Source organism: Panthera onca, chromosome D3 (genome assembly GCF_046562875.1).
Source record: "Panthera onca isolate mPanOnc1 chromosome D3, mPanOnc1 haplotype 2, whole genome shotgun sequence".
NCBI lineage: Eukaryota > Metazoa > Chordata > Mammalia > Carnivora > Felidae > Panthera > Panthera onca.
The window spans coordinates 20,317,644-20,337,384 of NC_138350.1; the positions used below are offsets into that span (position 1 = coordinate 20,317,644).

Genomic DNA, 19,741 nt, shown 5'->3' on the forward strand with positions numbered 1-19,741 from the left:
GGAGTCTTCTTGGACCAAAAATTGAGCCTAAATATAATCAGGCCTCTAGAGGTAATTGCTAGTTTACAGGAAATTCAGAGAAGAGAGGACAAGTTAAACATTATAACAAAACAATCAGCCAAATGAAAAAAGCAACATAATCTACAGTCACAGAAAAAACACATTCCAACCAAATGCTTTGTCTGCATCTTCTTTAGGTCCCAATTCAAATCAACCAACTGTAAAAACACATTTTTGAGACAATTGGGAAATTTGAATATAGACTAGCTGTTAGAAGATATTAAAGAATTAGTGTTAATTTTGGTACTTGGGATAATTTATTTTTTAATTCTTATTTGTTAAAGACATACACTATAACATTTACAGGTTAAAAAAGGGATTTGTTTTAGAATACTCCAACAAAATGTAAAATGTAGGGAAAGCAATGAAATGAGGCAGACAAGACACTGATCACTCTTCATTATACTACTCTATTTGAGTATGTTTGAACATTTCCTTAATAAAGGTTTTAAAAAGTTTATCCTTATTAAAACATAAAACTCCCTAAGTAGAAAACTTCTGGAAGTAGTAGGAGCAAGGATCAAAAAGGGAGAAGCCCAATAGGGAGGCAAAAATTCAGAATGTAAGAGTTAGCAACTACAGATAGGGCTCCTCCTCTGGTATCAGAGCTGTTCTGTTTCCGCCTGGAAGGATTTTGTCTTAAGTCAGAGCTTAAATGGAGCCTGAAAATAGATCCCCTGGGCTGACTGCATGTACATTATTGCAACAGTAAATATCTGGGCACCAATGTATGCTTAGTCCTGTGCAGGGAGACAGAGTACCAATTAAGACACAGGCGGCTCCCTCAGGAAACATAAGACCTAAGTTTCTGAAATACCATGTCTTGCCATCTTTGTTTAGAAAAAACAAAACCAAAGATCTTCGACTGTGAAAGCATTTTTATTTTATTTTTTTTTATTTTTGTGTGTGTGTGAAAGCATTTTTAAATACTCGGGAGGAAAGTGCTACCAAATCCCTAAGCAGATCTATGTATAAGAGAACTGTAGTTAATGGCACTAAAGGTTCTAAACATTTAGGAAATGTTTTATGTCTGAGCTCTAAATGTTTTCATCTTTTTTAAAAAATTTTTAATGTGTTTTTATTTCTGAGAGAGAGAGACAGAGACAGAGCATGAGTGGGCAGGGGCAGAGAGAGCGAGACACAGAATCCAAAGCAGTTCCAGGCTCCAAGCTGTCAGCACAGAGAACTCACAGACCGTGAGAGAGATCATGACCTGAGCAGAAGTCAGCCATTTAACCAACTGAGTCACCCAGGTGCCTCTAAATGTTTTCATCTTAAGATGGGATGAGATGAAAGGAGAGAAGACAATCATGTGGCTACTATAAGCTCAACTGCCAATGTGAAGAGATGGAATATTGGGGCGCCTGGGTAGCTCAGTTGGTTGGGCGTCCGACTTCAGCTCAGGTCACGATCTCACAGTTCGTGAGTTCGAGCCCTGTGTCAGGCTCTGGGCTGATGGCTCAGAGCCTGGAGCCTGCTTCCGATTCTGTGTCTCCCTCTCTCTCTGCCCCTCCCCCATTCATGCTCTGTCTCAAAAATAAATAAACATAAAAAAAAAAATTAAAAAAAAAAAAAAAAAGAGATGGAATATTCTTCCAATCACTGTGCTTAAATAAACGTGCATATTTAAGAAATTTGGAAAATGGACTCATGGCATTTAGTCCACTAGGGGTGTAAAAAAAAAAAAAAAAAGCCCTGGGATGGGACGCCTTTTTACATAAGACTCAGAAATGAATATATTGGTAAATCCAACTACAGCACAATTAAAAACTATCATATGACAAAAATAACATGGAACACACTTAAAAAGCAAGAATTAAAGACAGAAAAGTCTCTTGCCCACTGGGAATAAAATACTCCAAAGAAACTATGGGCCCTAGGATCTATCTATATATATACATTAATAGCAGCCCAGTAAGAAGATTCTAGAATTTGTGAATTGCTTCTCTTGATTAGAAGAACACTCTATTTGGGGACAACATTTCTTACAAATATAGCTAACAAAATGGGTGGGCCAGAGAACCTTGAAACAGAACCCTTAATGATCTACACGGTATAGTTTCCATTTGGCTAATTTTAATTTAAAACATTTTCCAGGTTGCTCTCATGAAGGTCCCTGCAGGCCCTAAGGTTTTCCCAAGCAATTTTCATATACACCCCAAAGTGAATCTGGCAAAAAACCTGCAGGTAGCGAGGCGCTGAGCCCGGGATGGGCCTGGCAGCCTGAACACTTGGGCGTCGTAGGCATCATAATCTACTTGGATGGGAAGGGCGTTCTCAGATTCTTTTGGAGTCCCAAGAGCTGAAATACACAAATCAAGTGAATGGTCATTAAAATACATTTCAACCAGATGCCTTCAGAGGGCTTTCATCAAAATCCACAAGACACAGGTGATCACCATCATGTCTCCCTGAAAAAAGTGGGATAATAACCCATTCATCAGGTTCTTGAAATTAAATGACTAACATGTCAAAGTGATATAGAAAAGAGTGTAGCACTAAATAAGGGGAAAGTTTGGGTAGTATTTCACTCTTCTGTGATCCCACTTTTAAAAAAGATCCTCTTGGGGCGCCTGGGTGGCGCAGTCGGTTAAGCGTCCGACTTCAGCCAGGTCACGATCTCGCGGTCCGTGAGTTCGAGCCCCGCGTCAGGCTCTGGGCTGATGGCTCGGAGCCTGGAGCCTGTTTCCGATTCTGTGTCTTCCTCTCTCTCTCTGCCCCTCCCCCGTTCATGCTCTGTCTCTCTCTGTCCCAAAAATAAAAAAAAAAAAAAAAAAAAAAAACAACGTTGAAGAAAAAAAAAAAAAATTAAAAAAAAAAAAAAGATCCTCTTAATATGTGGTACGGTTAGTACTTTAAAACTTTCTGCCTGATCCCTACAATTGACTGATGGAAAAGAAAAGGTTTGTCAGCATCTGTTTCACAGCTGACAGGACGAAAATATACAAGGCAGTTAAAGGACTTTCCGAGGGAAACTCAGGTCTCCCAACTTAGCTGTGAACTGCTTATGCGACCTCACATAATCTTGTTGCCATGGGTTAGCGGACTCTTTTTAAACGGGACAAAAGGAGGTCCCCAAAATACTCACATGTATCACGGCCATTTTTTGCTTTCTCAGAGGCAGACTGTAAAATTAAATAGATAATTAATCACTTCCTCCTCTGCTAAAATAGAACTTATCACAAGGCACAGTATGTAGGTGGCTGCTCCCCTGGGTAGAGACCATGCCTTACCCCTCCCTGTAGCTGATGGGAAGGCAGGAGCAAACACCTGAGGCCTACCTACCGCAGTGTCAGGCCCTACCAGGCCCACCTCACACCTTGGTTGCCCTCAAAACTCTATCCTCACCGTATAGGTGAGGGCATTCAATTCTAGAGAGAAAAAGGGACTTCCTCAAAGTCACAAAACAGGTGGCAGAGCCAAAATCCAAGCCCAGTCCTTCCTGTTCTCAGTCAGTCCAGTGGTATGTGTATCCTACCTGCCCCCAAACCATTCATGTGCATGGCCCCCTTCACTACAGTGCTCTCACTGGTTTGCCTACACCTATAAGAGATCACCCAGTTTGCTGAAATGCTTTACAGAGGTAGAAAGAAAACACAAAGAGCTTTTTTTTTCCTCTTCCAAACAAGTCTTTTTCAGGACCCTTTAAACTTCTCTAACAATACTCACTCTTTCTTCTTTAAAATCATCATGTATAGAGAAGTTCCTCCATGTTCCACTTTGCCCAGAAGGGTTGAGATGAAGGCATAAAACCTCAGAGGGCAGGAGGTGGCCCTTTCTGGGAAGAGTCCCTTCTCCTAGCACCTCACTACTTGACAAAGCCCATTTTAGAAGGAGTCTTCATAGTCCTCGCAATTAATATTTTCCTTATTAGAAGAGTAACATTAACCCATTACCCCTCCCAAAAAAGGGAAAAAATGGCCCTGATACTACTAACATGACCACAATAGAGCAGCTTTCACAGTTTAACTCTGCTAGAAACAGGCAGATGGATGGGTGAGAGTACCTGGTATGCCACCTACATACCCAACAGTCTGTGTGTCTCTTCACCTTATATCAAAAACACGTTTTAAGGTTCTTAAAACTGGCACTTTTATTGACTGGCAATATATTACATGGAGTGTAGTTCATGGTTTAGTCATTTCCCTATTATTTTCAACTTCTAACTATTATAAATAAAGATCCTATTTGCATTCAATATCCTCAAATTATTTCCTTAAACCATATAGCCAAAAATGGAATTGTCTGGTCAAATGGCATGAACGTTTTCATTGTCCTTGATACACATGGCTGAACTGCTTTTTGTAAGTATTGTACACCAACCAGGTACTCAAGCACCAATATCACCACTTTTCCCAGGACTTGGTATAATTGTTTTGTTTTAAACCTTTCGATAAGCAGGGCCACCTGGCAGGTTCAGTCAGTGGAGCGTATGACTCTCAGTCTCGGGGTTCTAAGTTTGAACCCCATGTTGGGCATAGAGATTACTTAAAAATAAAATATTTAGGGGCACCTGGGTGGTTCAGTCAGTTAAGCATCTGACTTCGGCTCAAGTCACGATCTCACGGTTCATGAGTTCAAGCCCCCACATCAGGCTCTGTGCTGACAGCGCAGAACCTGGAGTCTGCTTTGGATTCTGTGTTTCTGTTTCTCTCTCTCTCTCTCAAATAAAGAAATATTAAAATAAAATAAAATCTTGATAAAATAAAATAAACCCATTTGGTAAACAAAAAGAATCTCCATTCTTGTTTGAATTTGCATTTCTTTAACTACTGCCAAGATGTGATCTTTACATCATATTTCCCCTTTGCTGCAATGCGTGCCCATGTCTTTGTCCCCAAAGGTATCTGAGCAGTCCCAGTATCTGAATAAACCAATCACATCATGACAAAAATATTCATTATTAAAGAACTAAAAAGAGTTGTCATAGTTTTCCCAAAGATATTTCTTATACTCTGGAGGTTTGTCTTGTTGTTGATGTATTTAATGTGGAAAATCATAAAGTTCTAAGACAAATGTCTTGAACTCTACTCATGACCATGGGGAAGAAGGGCATATCCTGGGATCAAAATAACTATGTTGGTGTGTGACACTCCCTGAAGGCTCTACAGGTTGGTGACACCTACCTTCTTTCCTGCCAGTTTTATTCGTGGGGTGAAACTGTTACAAAAGAGCTGGCTTTTAGACGTATAGAAACTGTGAAAGAAAAAAGGTCATTAATTTAAGCCCCTTCCATTTTATATATTTTTTAATTTTTTTTAATATTTATTTATTTTTTGAGAGAGAGAGAGAGAGAGAGAGAGAGACAAAGCATGAACAGAGGGAGACACAGAATCCAAAGCAGGATCCAGGCTCTGATCTGTCAGCGTAGAGCCTGATCCGAGGCTCAAACTCATGAATGTGAGATCATGACCTGAGATGAAGTCAGACACTTAACCGACTGAGCCACGCAGGCACCCCATAAGTTCCTTGCATTTTAAACTTTAAATTGAAACCCCAGCCATGGATTAGTCCTCTCTTGACTGCCTATGTCTCAGGCTTCACTGATTCCTCCAATTCTAACTTGTTCTGTAATTACTACAAAATATTAAATATGGTTTTAATTATTGTTCTATTCTTTTTTCCTTTGTTAACTGTTTCACACTAGTCCTGATTCCTAACTGGATGAGAATCTCCTCCTCCTGGCAGAGATTACATCTATTTACACCATGATACTTTTGCATCTTGATACTTGGCACGATGCTGGGCCCAAGTGTGGTCTTTATCACTCTTGGGTTGAACAGCACTTGGTAAGCAAGAATAAGTCAGGCAAGAAAAGAAAAAAAATGGTCTTAAGAAAATATGGCACAAATCATCAAATTGTTATCTCTTTGAAAATCATATCTTTTTTTTTTTTAAGTTTATTTATTTTTGACAGGGAGAGAGAGCATGAGCAGGGGAGGGCCAGAGAGAAGAGAGAGAGAGAACCCGAAGTAGGCTCCACACAGTCAGTGCAGAGCCTGACACGGGGCTCAAACTCACAAACCCCAAGATCATAACCTGAACCAAAACCAAGAGTGGGACACTTAGCTGACTGAACCACCCAGGTGCCCCTGAAAATCATATCTTAATGCAGTCACGTCAGACACACAAGAAAATTGGGAAACCCAACCTTGCCCTGGGTCTAATGAGTAAACAGAGGCTAAACAGACTTTTCCATCTTAGGCATGTCTCTGTAGTCTCTTTTATCTATAATTAACTTATGGGAAAGATGTTTTGAACACTAACCAATCCCCATCTTCCATTATAACTCTGATCATAAGCAAAAAAAAAAAAAAAAAAAAGTTATCAATAGATAACCAGTGAACTGTAGGGCAATCCAGTAACTAACACATTATGCATTATGTGCATAACATAAGAATACCAACTGCGGGGTGCCTGGGTGGCTCAGTCAGTTAAGCATTCAACTTTGGCTCAGGTCACGATCTCACAGTTCGTGGGTTCCAGCCCCACTCTGGGCTCCGTGCTGTCAGTAGGGAGCTTGCTCGGGATTCTATCTCTCTCCCTCTCTCTCTGCCTCTCCCCCACTTGTGCTCTCTCTCTCTCTCACTCAAAATAAATAAATAAACTTTAAAAAAAGAAAGGAGGAGCGTTTGGGTGGCTCAGTTGGTTAAGCATCCAATTCTTGGTTTCAGCTCAGGTCATCATCTTACGTTTCATGAGTTCAAACCCTGTGTTGGGCTCTGTGCTGGTGGTGCGGAGTCTGCTTGGGATTCTCTTTCCCTCTCTCTCCGTCCCTCCCCTGCTCACTCTCTCTGTCTCTCTCAAATTGAATAAATTAAAAAAAAAAAAAAATACCAACTGCAATCAGACCTGGAGTCCAACTAGCCCCTGGGACTTGACTCCTCAGAGTGGTACCAAGGAAAGTACAAGTAGAGGATGCTGCTTGCTTTCCAGACATTAATTGCAAAAGATCTGAGTATTAAAGTGATATTAGCCAGAAGAATGGGTTTCTATTAGATGTATCTACATGAAATTGCTGTGTTTGAAGGTCAAACCCAGTGTAAAAATCACAATTTCAAATGGTTTAAACCAACAGCTTCAGCTTTGCCATGAACTTGCTGCTCAACCTTTGGCAAGTCAAGTTACCCTCCTGGAACACCTATACAGTATGACTGGAGGGTCTCTATGATCTCTAAAACAGACTCCAGATGCCTATGACATCCTCAAATGCCCGTTTTATAACTCTTATGTATCTGCTATTAATTTACTTTTTGGATCAATTTTCATGACTAGCCAATAATACTTGGGAGAATAACTTTTCACTGAAGATAATTTGATTATGCTTCAAGTAAGGTCTCTGGCCTTGTGGAATGATTTTGAAGAGGCTAGTGGACAGGATATGAACAATGGCCCTTCCAAGCAGCCATGCACCTCTGGCCACAAGCCCTCTTTGCTCCTGTCTATGAGTGGCTCAAGCAAACAAGATTCACAGTGAGATGTGAAAAGCAGGCCTCAGGCCATCCCAGCTCTCAGATTCTGAAGTCATACATGTGTGAATCATCGTCCATCTTAAATGGTATCAGAAAGCCAATTTGGGATGAAAAATACAGTGATAAATCAGGAAACCTTCAAGTTATTATTAATTAACATTTGAGGAAATTACAGTGTTTAAATTCATATACAATTTTGTGTGTGATAGCTACTCTCTCCCTTAATTATTTCCTAAACCAAACGTAAAACAATGAAATATGGTGTATAATTAAACAGCAGCTGTTTTCTTATGGGCAAAAGAATCTTAATGTATATTCAGGGGCACCTGGGTGTCTCAGTCGGGTAAGTGTACAACTCTTGGGTTTCGGCTCAGGTAATCGTGGGGTGAGCCCTGCATCTGGCTCTGTGCTGGCAGTGTGGAGCCTGCTTGGGATTCTTTCTCTCCTTCTCTCTCTCCTTCTCTCTCTGCCTCTCCCCCACTCACACACACTCTCTCTCCCAAAAATAAATAAACATTAAAAAAAATTTTTTTCGGGGGGCGCCTGGGTGGCCCAGTCGGTTAAGCATCTGACTTTGGCTCAGGTCATGATCCCAGTTTGTGTGTTTGAGCCCTGCATCAGACTCTGTGTTGACAGTTCAGAGTCTGAAGCCTGCTTCGGATTCTGTGTCTCCTTCTCTCTCTGCCCCTCCCCAACTTGTGCTCTATGTCTCTCAAAAAAAAAATGTAAAAAAAAAAAAAATTTAAAAAAAAATATTTTTAAAGAATCTGAATACCTATTCAAAGATTACAAATCCAGGGGCACATGGGTGGTTCAGTTGGTTGAACACTGACTCTTGATTTCAGCTCATGTCACAATCCCAGGGTCATGGGAATGCACCCCATTTGAGGTGTTGTGCTGAGCATGGAGCCTGCTTAGGATTCTCTCTCTCCCTCTGCCTTCTCCCCATCTCATACTCTCACTCTCTCTCCCTCCCTCTCTGTCTCTTTCTCTCTCTCTCTCCCTCTCTCTCTATATATACATATATATATGCACAATAAGATTACAAATCCAAATCTAATGAGAGGGCTGATAAAAAGATACATCAGGGCATCTGGGGGACTTAGTAGGTTGAACATCTGCCTCTCGATTTTGGCTCAGGTCATGATCTCACGGTTCGTGGGATTGAGCCCCACATCCAGCTCTGTGCTGACAGTGTGGAGTCTGCTCGGGGTTATCTCTCTCCTTCTCTCTCTGCCCCTCCCCTGCTCATGCACACTTGCGCATATGCTCTCTCTCAGAACAAGTGGATAAACTTTAAAGAAAAAAAAAAAAAAGAAAATGCTTTAAAAAAAAGAAGATACATTGGTCTCTGAAATAAGTGAAAAAAAGTTCAAAATACTATTTTACTCAAACCAAATTTTTAAAATAACAGTAACAGCAGGGGCACCTGGGTGGCTCAGTCAGTTAAGCATCTGACTCTTGGTTTTGGCTCAGGTCATGATCTCATATTGTGGAACTAAGCCCTCCATTAGGCTCCGTGTTGAGCGTGGAGCCTAGCCTGCTTGGGATTTCTTTCTCTCCTTCTCTCTCTGCCCCTCCCCTGTACATGCTTACTTGCTCTCTCTCTCTCAAAATAACTAAAAAAATAAACATTAAAAAAAATAACAATGGGGTGCCTGGATGGCTCAGTCAGTTAAGCATCCGACTTCAGCTCAAGTCATGATCATACAGCTTGTGAGTTCGAGCCTCACATTGAGCAGCCTGGAGCCTGCTTTGGATTCTGTGTCCCCCACTCCCTCTTCCCTGCTCGTGCTGTCTCTCTCTCTCTCAAAAATAAATTTTATAAAATTAAAAAAAATTTTAATAAATAAATAAATAAACAGTAACATTGGGGTGCCTGGGTGCCTCAGTCGGTCAAGTGTCCATCCGACTTTGGCTCAGGTCATGATTTTGCAATTTGTCAGTTTGAGCCCCACATCAGGTGCTGCACTGACCGTACAGAGCCTGCTTGGGATTCTCTCTCTTCTCTCTCTGTCCTCCCCTGCTCTCTCACACTCTCTCTCAAAATAAATAAACTTTAAAAAAAAAAGAACTTTTTACTATTGTATATTTGGTTGCAAGTAAGATCTTTACTTAAAAAAAGGGCCCTGTTGCTTAACGAAAAAAATTAGAAAGGAAAGAAGAAAACCACTGGTCTAAAGAAGTGACTGTCAATGGGGGCAGAGGGAATCTGCCACCCAGGAGGCATGTGGCAATGCAGCAGACATTTTAGTTTTTTGAATTTTTTGTTTTTAGTCTAAATTATTTCTCTCCTCAGTTTCCAACATTTTCAACTGAATTCTCCATAAACCTGCAAGCACTTAAAAAAATCATGAAACATTAAAAAATAGTCCAAGGCTTTTCATTTTTTGCAGACTTGAAGATATTCTAGTTCTCATAGTAAGTTTCTAGGAGGTATGAGCTCTACCTGCAGTATTTCAAAGAAATAATTTAACTTTCTCTAGGTTTTTGGTTTTGGTTTTTTTTGTTGTTTTTTTTTGTTTTTTTTTAAGTTTATTTATTTATTTTGAGAGTTGAGGGGAAGGGGCAGAGAGAGAGGGAGACAGAAAATTCCAAGCAGGCTCCATACTGCCAGCACTGATTCTGACGTGGGGCTCGAATTCACGAACTGTGAGATTATGACCTGAGCTGAAACCAAGAGTCCCAAGAGTCGGATGCTTCACCGATGGAGCCACCCAGGCGCCCCTCTCCAGGTTTTCTGATAGGAAAATTCACTTAGGCATGCCTCCTGCAGACATTCTGGTTGTCACACTGGGGGTGGGTGCTCTTGGCATCTAGAGGGTGGAGGCCAAGGATGCTACTCAACAGGCTACAATTCACTGGGCAGCCCCAACAAAAGAATGATCTGGCCCAAAATGTCAGTAGAGTCCAGGTGGAGAAACCCTGTTCTAAAGGAAGGACTGAAGGAGAGAGATCAGAAATAGACACACTATTAAGATTATCATCCAAAAAAGATGAGGACTGGGGGTACCTGGGTGGCTCAGTTGGTTAAGCCTCTGACTCTTGGTTTCAGGTCAGGTCATGATCTCACAGTTTCGTGGATTTGAGCCCCATGTCAGGTTCTGCACTGGCAACATGGAGCTTGCTTGGGATTCTCTCTCTTTCCCCCTCTCTCTGCCCTTCCCCTACTCAGGCTGTCTCTGTCTCTCTCAAAATAAATAAACTTTAAAAAAAAAAATGAGGACTGGGATAAGGCAGTGGCTCTGACAGAGGCATGAGAGACACCATCCTTGAGCCCCAATCAGCAGAAACACTGAGGCCTTGTCCCATGTGAAGAAGAGACACAGGGATTTTTCTACAAATAGAGAATGCCAGGTACAATGCTGTCTGCTATCGTCTGTGGGAGTTGGAAATAGTAGGAGCTGGGGATAATAAAAATAAGTCCTTCAAAATTTGCTTTTATTTTCTTTCACTCTAGACTGTTCTTATGTTACTGCCACTGCTTTAAATGTACACAGGCTATAAGCAAATGTTAGAACTTTAGTTTCCACATTTTCTTGACAAAAGTTTTCATAGTAAGAACTTAACAGATGTGAAGAGAAAATGGCAAGGAAGTTATTCAACTGTGAATCAAGGTTACACCCACCTGTGGTTTATCCAGTGAGGAATATTATAGTCATCGCCCAGCCGAGAATCACGAGGTGCACTTCGATTATGTAGCTGGAAGGGAAAAAGCCAGTGCACAGATCAGCTAGAAAACAAGTAGGATGTGGAACTGCTCCAACTGTTCTGTTTTTAAGTATTCTCAAGATCACTCTAGGCCAGTACTAGAGACTGGCCTTTAGTAAGCAATCCAAAATTGTATTACCTTGAACAATGGGACAGCATGTAATGGTTGCTCCCCCATGCACACCAAGTCCACACCAATTCCTAAAAAAGAGAAGACAAAAAGAGTTTGGGGTGGGGGTGGGAAGAAGTAGAGATAAGTGTCCCAATCTATTAACAATATTATTTAACTAAACAAAACCGACTTCCCATCCTAAGATTTATAACCTCACAGGGCTGCCTACACAGCAAAGAAGAAAAGACATGCATTTTGTTTGTTTCTTCTTTACCAGGTCTCATCACACCTGACATTATTCAGTGCTTGACAATTAGCCTTGGACTGCTTTGTAGATCATGATTTGTCAAAAGGACAACCCAGGCCTCTATTGCTAAAGTTTCATGACCAGAAAGGAAAAGGAATCTTGAAATTTCAGTAAGACAGCAAAACAATCCATACCATTTAACAGAGCTTCTTAATTGACAATCCAGGATTTACACTCCACCCCCATCTTTTGGAAGCCCAAATTTAATGGAACCAGAATTACAAATTGGGAAAGCATGGCACACCACAGAGGGAGGACTAGATCATACAATCTGATGGTAGTCCCCAAGATGGGCTGATGACACACTGGTTCCTTGAAACGATCCCTCCGAAGAGCTCTCCAGTGTCAGATATGTTTGGAAAACTCTGAGTACCTGTTATACCCATTAGAGATAAACAAGATACACTAACAAATTAAAACCTACAATTAGGGAATCTGCCTAAACTGTTTATGACCCAACATTTCCTTAACCGATTTGACCACAGAACGCTTTTTGTCCCCTAACATTATTCACATCCCCAGGATCTCCGATGCGCAGAGCCAGGGAAAGCTCAGAGCTCTAAGGTAAGTGAGGCTATAAACACTCAGAGACAGTGCAAACCAGGGAGCATTACCATTATCTATCATTCGCTGCTTGGTCAAGATCATGAGTAGACGGTCCACTTCAAACACACCCACCCCAGGTGTGATCACCACAGACATCTGCCCAGTTCGGTCAAAGTTGCGGTTGATGTAGTGCTTGTCAAACACTTGAAAGAAAGCAAAAGTTCTCCAATGCAGATGTTACAGCTTTTCAGAAACCAGCCACTTGCAAGCCTCTCTATGCCCTCAGACTATTTTGTCCATGTTTCTATTGCAGCAATTGCAGTTCTGACCTGAATTCTAGTTAGCCGTGTGCACATCTTCCTTTCCCCTTCTACATTAAGAACTGCTTGAACACAAGACTATGCCAATGTTGCCTTTGTTAACACCCCTCATTAATGCCTACTACTTGCCTTGTGTTGTCTTAAATGCTCAAATTTCATGACTTTAGTTTAAACAATCCATAAATGAGTCTGTACTGAAACTGACAAAAATATTAATTTTTTAAAAATTTTTAATGTTTTATTTATTTTTGAGAGCAAGAAAGAGACAGAATGTGAGTGGGGAGGGGCAGAGAGAGGGAGACACAGAATCTGAAGCAGGCTCCAGGCTCTGAGCTGTCAGCACAGAGCCCGACGTGGGGCTCAAACCCACGAACTGTGAGATCATGACCTGAGCCAAAGTCTGACGCTTAACCGATGAGCAACCCAGGTGCCCCTACAAAAATATTAATTTAAGACAATATTCAAAAGAATGGACAAGAAACTTGGGGTGAATTTGTAAATTTGGCAAGTTAATTTTTATTTCTGTCCTGTACAATCCTTACTTTGGAAAACCAAACATATTCCAATATGAAAAAAAGATTTATAAATAAAAGACTCCATGCTTGGGCTGACTGACATGTCATGATGACATCATGTCATGATCTCACAGTTCATGAGTTCAAGCCCCTCCTTGGGCTCCATGCTGACAGTGAAAAGCCTGTTTGGCATTCTCTCTCTCCCTCTCTCTCTCTCAAAATAAATAAACTTAAAAGAAGGGGAAGGGCACCTGTGTGGCTCAGTCTGTTAAGTGTCTGACTTTGACTCAGGTCATGATCTTATGGTTCGTGAATTCATGCTGACAGCTCAGAGCCTGAAGCCTGTTTCAGATTCTGTGCCTGTCTGTCTGTCTGTCTGTCTGTCTCTCTCTCTCTCTCTCTCTCTCTCTGCCCCTCCCTAGCTTGCACTCTCTCCTAAAAATAAATAAACATTAAAAAAAATTTTTTTAAATACAAAAATAAAAAGACCCATGCTTTAGAATTGCCAGCACAGGCAGGTTATACGTGTGAAGTGACCACACATCATTACTTCCACCACTGGCGAGTGTCAATGGATGCCTAACCAGAGCTGAGCCAATCAGACTCTCTGCTGGGAACATGGAATTCTGAACAGAGAGCAGAGAGCTGACAGCAGAGCTGGGAGCTGAACACTGCTCCAGGAATACCTGCTGCTGCAGTTCCTAGAGCCACTTTGGTCCCCACCTTCTTCAGCATAACATTCAAGCCTTTCCTGACGGCCCACCAGGTCTCTATATCCTAAGAGTAAATTTTTCTTTTTTGCGTAAACCAATTCAGTAGGTTTCTGTTGTTTGCAAACAAAGCATATCAGCTAACACATCCAGGGACAAGCATTTGGAAGAAGTCACACCACACTGTTAAGAAGGTTCCCTCTTAGAAGGGAAATGACAGTAGAGGAAGGAGGGAGATCTTCATTTTTACTTGATATACCTCTGATTATTTGAATTCTTAAAACATGGGTTCCTTTTGTAATTAAAAAAAAAAAAAAAGATTTGAGGTGCCTGAGTGGCTCAGTCAGTTAAGTATCCAACTTCGGCTCAGGTCACGATCTCATAGTTCATGAGTTCGAGCCCTCCATCAGGCTTGTACTGACAGTGTGGAATCTGCTTGGGGTTCTCTCTCTCTCTCTCTCTCTCTCTCTCTCTCTCTCTCTCCCCACCCCTCCCCTACTTGCAGGTATTCTCTCTCTCTCTCTCTCTCTCTCAAAATAAACAAAAAAACATTAAAAAAAATTTTTTTTTAAATTACTTAGAAGCAATTGAGGGATAGCATAGAAAACAGTAAGAATATAGTCTGTAGTAAAACAGCCCAAGGAAGATTCCCTCCAGCTCTTTACTCTCAAGTTACCATGAGAAGCAGATGAGAATAGCAAGTTAATTCCCAGTGGAAGATCTAAGAGCTAAATGTTGGCCATTAAAACCATCCAATCAGAAGTTACTTCTTTCAGTTAATCTTTGGAATACATGGGTGGGGAGATCTTCAACTGGGTCTGGGTCTTTGGACATTAGTAAAAAGAAGTTCACAGCCATGTGGTAAACAAGATGCCAGATCACCACAGCTTGTGTCCTTACTCACCATTGAATGACAGATTGATGGCCTCTAGGTAGTTTCCTTGTGCTGAGGTAGAATTATCTCCTTGAGGAAAGCCCTCTGAAGCAAAAGACATAAGAGAAGGAAAAGTATCCCATGAAAGATGAACTCTTAAAGAACAAGTGGAAAGTGTCTGGCTCCATAGGTCCCCCTACCCTGTAGTAGGTATACTATTGAACTTACTGCATATGTAATGAACAATTAGACCCAACTGGAAATAGAAACCTGACCAGAAGCAGAAACTCTGTCCAGCACTGTGAAAGAAGCAAGCATGAACCTCTCATCTCCCAGCCTCCATCCTACACCTCCTTTCCCTGCTGCACTTTCTGTCATTATGAATGCAGTACCTGCCTGTTCCAGTCGCACCAACACTGGATACTGGATAAAGAGTTTTTTAATGGTCACAAGGAGTGATGTCCACTCTTCTCTCCTCTCATTCTGCACCACCACTCTGAAAGGAATATTGTCATAAAATAGACATTGAGCAGCTATTACATACGTCAGGTCTCTCACAGAATTTCAAAAGAAAGGAGAAGATGAGATTTCCAGGGTTAAGGTAATTTATCACATAATAATAAGTATTAAAGCCAAGTGCATGTAACAAACATTAACAAAGACCTGTATTATCAATAGTCATATAGATTGAAAACAAAAAGTAAGAAAATATTTAAAAATTGCCTTGAAATCATATTAATGCCTAGTATTCAGCAGGAACATGAAATCTTCATACAATGAATTATAATTAGGTGGTATATAAGAAGCATAAAATAAAACATCTATATGTAGGTTTTACATATATATCTAATAAACAAATCTATGACAGGGAACTACATTAGTAGAAAGGGATAGGTGAGAATCTGTTTACTGTAGAGCTTGTGAACCTTAAAAACCTTAAAAATACATGTGAATGTATTACAAAAAATAAAAATAAATGTGTGTGTATATATGTGTGTGTGTGTGTGTGTGTGTGTGTGTGTGTATACATACATACATATAGGTTTGCATGTGTGTGTATGCTAGGAATTTATCCTAAAGAAACATACAGGACCCACAATAGCCAACCCAATATTGAAGGAAAAGAACAAAGGTGGAAAACTAACACTATCCAACTTCAAGACTTAACTATAAAGCTACAAATAAAGCTAAAGATAGTGTGGCATTGGTGAAAGAGTAGATAAATAGATCAATGGAACAGAATAAAGGGCCCAGAAACAGAACCCCCAAAATATAATCAGATTTTTTTTTTTAATGTTCATTTATTTTTGAGAGAGAGAGCTAGTGAGCACAAGCTGGGGACAGGTAGAGAGAGAGGGAGAAACAGAATCTGAAGCAGGTTCCAGGTTCTGAGATGTCAGCACAGAGTCTGATGCGGGGCTCAAACCCACGAACCATGAGATCATGACCTTAGCCAAAGTCAGATGTTTAACTGACTAAGCCACCCAGGCACCCCAACAGATCTTTGACAAAGAAGCAAAGACAACACAATGGAACAAAGACATTCTTTTCAACAAATGGTGCTGGAGCAACTGGACATCCACATGCAAAAAATAAGAAAAGAAAAAGATTCTAGATACAGACTATACACCCTTCATAAAATTAACTCAAAACAGATCATAGACCTAAATATAAAATGTAAAACTATAAAACTCCTAAAAGATAACATACCAGAAAACCCAGATGACACTAGTTGGGGTGATGACTTTTTTTTTTAAGTTTTATTTACTTGTTTTGAGAGAGAGAAAGTGAGAGAGAGTGTGCGGGTACTGGCAGGAAAGGGGCAAAGAGGGAGAGATAATCCCAAGCACACTCCACGCTGTGAGCACAGAGCCTGACATGGGGCTCGACTTACCAACCATGAGATCATGAACCAAGTCAAAATCAAGTTGGACACTTAACCGACTGAGCCACCTAGACGCTCCTAGGGTGATGACTTTTTAGATTCAACACCAAAGCCACAATCCATGAAAGAGAAAAACTGATAAACTAGACCTTATTAAAATTAAATAACTTCTGCTCTGGGAAAGACAATGACAAGAGAATTAGAAGACAAGCCACAGACTAGAAGAAAATGTCAGCAAAAGACACATCTGATAAAGAACTATCATCCAAAAACACAAAGAATTCTTAAAACTCAACAATCAGAAATAAACAACCCAATTTAAAGATGGGCAGAATACCTGAACAGACACCTCACCAAAGAAGAAATACACATGGCAAATAAGCATATGAAAAGATGCTTCACATCATGTCATATGGGGAAATGCAAATTAAAACAGCAATAAGTGACCATTAGAATGGCCAAAATCTAGAACACTGACAATACCAAATGCTGGTAAGGATATGGAGCAATAGGAACTTTGAGTCACTGCTGGTGGGAATGTAAAATAATGGAGTTACTTTGGAAAACATTTTGGTGGTTTCTTACAAAACTAAATATACTCCTATCATATGATCTAGCAATCATACTCCTTGGTATTTCCCCAAATGAGTTGAAAACTTAGGTGCACACAAAAACCTACACATGAGTATAGAAACTTTATTTATAATTGCCAAAACTTGAAAGCAACCAAGATGCCCTTCAGTAAAGGAATGGGACAAACTGTGATACAACCAGACAATGGAATACTACTGAGTGCTAAAAAGAAATGAGCTATTAAGCCATGAATATTACTTAAATATATTACTAAGTGAAAAAAGCCAACATGAAAAGGTTACATACTATATGATTCCAACTCTAGGACTTTCTGGAAAAGGCAAAACTGTACAGACTCTAGAAAGATCAGTGGTTGCCAGGGGATGGGGGTTGGGGGGAAGGGATAACTGGAACACTAAGGATTTTTAGGGCAGTGAAAATACTCCATAATCATGGAGACATGTCATTATATATTTGTCCAAACCAACAGAATATACAACACCAAGAGTGAACCGTAAGGTAAACTATGGACTCTCAGTGATTATGGTGTATCTGTGTAGGTTCATTAATTGTAACAAATGCACCACTCTGGTGAGGAATGTTGATAATAAGGGGAAGGGCATTATGTATGTGTGGGCACAAGAGGTGTATGGGATATCCCTGTAACTTCTCTCAATTTTGTTATCAACCTAAACAGCTCTAAAAAAAATAGTCAAATTAAAAAAAAAAGACAAGAAACATTCAAAATGCATAACTATATATGTATTTATATAGATACATAGATACACAGTGCTACATAGATCAATTTTAAAATTAGAAAAATATTAAATATCTAACAATAAGGAATTAAATTATGATAAAATTTTAGACTATGACAAACTATTATATAACTACCAAAAATTATATGATTCTCTGATAATTGTTTAATATGAGTAATGGGTATATGAAGGCTCATAATGCTATTCTCTCCACCACAATACATCTGATTTTATTAAAAATAAGAAGCCAGGGGCACCTGGGTGGCTCAGTCGGTTAAGTGTCCGACTTCGGCTCAGGTCATGATCTCACAGTTTGTGGGTTCGAGCCCATGTCAGGCTCTGTGTTGACAGCTCAGAGCCTGGAGTCTGCTTCGGATTCTGTGTCTCCTTCTCTCTCTGCCCCTCCCCAACTTATGCTCTGTTTCTCTATGTCTCTCAAAAAATAAATAAATGTTAAAAAAATAAAATAAAATAAAAATAAGACAAGCCAGGGTCACCTGGGTGGCTCAGTCAGTTAAGCATCTGACTTCAGCTCAGGTCATGAGCTCACGGTTCATGAGTTTGGGCCCTGCGTCAGGCTCTGGGCTGACAGCTTAGAGCCTGGAGCCTGCTTCGAATTCTGTGTCTTCCTGTCTCTACCCCTCCCCTGCTCATGCTCAATGCTCAGTCTCTCTCTCTCTCTCTCTCTTTCTCTCTCTCTCTCAAAAAATAAAACAGGGGCACCTGGGTGGCTCAGTCAGTTGAGCGACCAACTTCAGCTCAGGTCATGATTCCACGGTTTGTGAGTTATAACCCCGTGTCGGGCTCTGTGCTGACAGCTCAGAGTCTGGAGCCTGCTTCTGATTATGTGTCTCCCTCTCTCTCTGCCCCTCCCCCACTCATGCTCTGTCTCTCTCTGTCTAAGAAAGAAATAAACATAAAAAAAAATTTTTAAATAAAATAAAAATAAAACATTAAAAAAATTAAAAATAAATAAGTAAAACAAGCCAAAGAAACCATCCGATTTTAAAATGGGCTAAACAGAAAAAGATCTGGAGAAATATATATCACAGTATTTATTTTTATTTTTATATTGTGAAGTTTATTTATTTATTTTGAGAGACAGAGAAAGTGAACTGGGGAGGGGCAAAGTAAGAGGAAGAGACAGAATCCCAAGCAGGCTCTGCACCGCCAGCACAGAGCCTGATGCGGGGCTCGAACTCACATACCATGAGATCATAACCTGAGCTGAAACCAAGAGTTGGACACTAAACCAACTGAACCACCCAGGTGGTTCACACAGTATTAAAAGTACTTCCCTTTGGATTGCAAAATCAGACAGAGGGTAAGATAAAAAACAAAAAAAGATGAAAAAATTAGCTAAGAAGATGAATATATAACTCATAAAAGAGAAATACAAAGGCCAATAAGTATAGGAAAATATTCACTCTTGGTAATAAAAGAAATGACTATTAAGACTCAGTGAGATAACTTTTTTCCCACTCCAATTGGGAACGAGTCAGAAAAAGGAAGAAAATAGTATTCAGTATTGATAAAAAAAAGAGAAATAACATGGTTACTGGGAAAACAGGATTTTTCACTTCAATGTTTTTGGAGGGCAATTTGGCTATAAAAATGAAAAGTCTGAACGAAAACAAAGTATCTTTGACCCCATACCTCCATTTCTGGGAACTTATCTTAAGTGTATGCTGAAGGTTATGCCAAGTTATAAGGGTATAACTAAGGTCATCAGGTTATGCTAAGATTATAACTAAGGTTATGCTTACAGACTGTAAGATCATTCATTGGTAGAACTTTGACAATAGTGAAAAATTGAAAATCACCTCAATGTTCAATAATAGTTGGCAATCAAATGAAATGTCTACATAGCAATAAAAATGATGCTGTGGAAGTAGAAT

The 19,741-nt window shown here is 40.1% G+C and overlaps 1 protein-coding gene across 10 annotated transcripts in view; it reads right to left on the reverse strand.

Annotated features, from left to right (window-relative positions):
* DEPDC5 (DEP domain containing 5, GATOR1 subcomplex subunit) overlaps positions 1 to 19,741 on the reverse strand; it is a 127,164-nt gene that overhangs the window by 75,841 nt on the left and 31,582 nt on the right. For all 10 annotated transcript variants that reach the window (XR_009604170.2, XM_060612608.3, XM_060612614.3 and 7 more), the window contains 8 exons: positions 15,020 to 15,123; positions 14,658 to 14,732; positions 12,277 to 12,411; positions 11,383 to 11,444; positions 11,161 to 11,234; positions 5,187 to 5,256; positions 3,149 to 3,185; positions 2,242 to 2,362 (listed from right to left, as the gene is read on the reverse strand). Coding sequence is in view for 9 of the 10 variants with exons in the window: in XM_060612608.3 (XP_060468591.1) it covers positions 2,242 to 2,362; positions 3,149 to 3,185; positions 5,187 to 5,256; positions 11,161 to 11,234; positions 11,383 to 11,444; positions 12,277 to 12,411; positions 14,658 to 14,732; positions 15,020 to 15,123 (678 nt within the window). In the remaining variant the exon portion in view is untranslated. The remainder of the gene's footprint in view (positions 1 to 2,241; positions 2,363 to 3,148; positions 3,186 to 5,186; positions 5,257 to 11,160; positions 11,235 to 11,382; positions 11,445 to 12,276; positions 12,412 to 14,657; positions 14,733 to 15,019; positions 15,124 to 19,741) is intronic.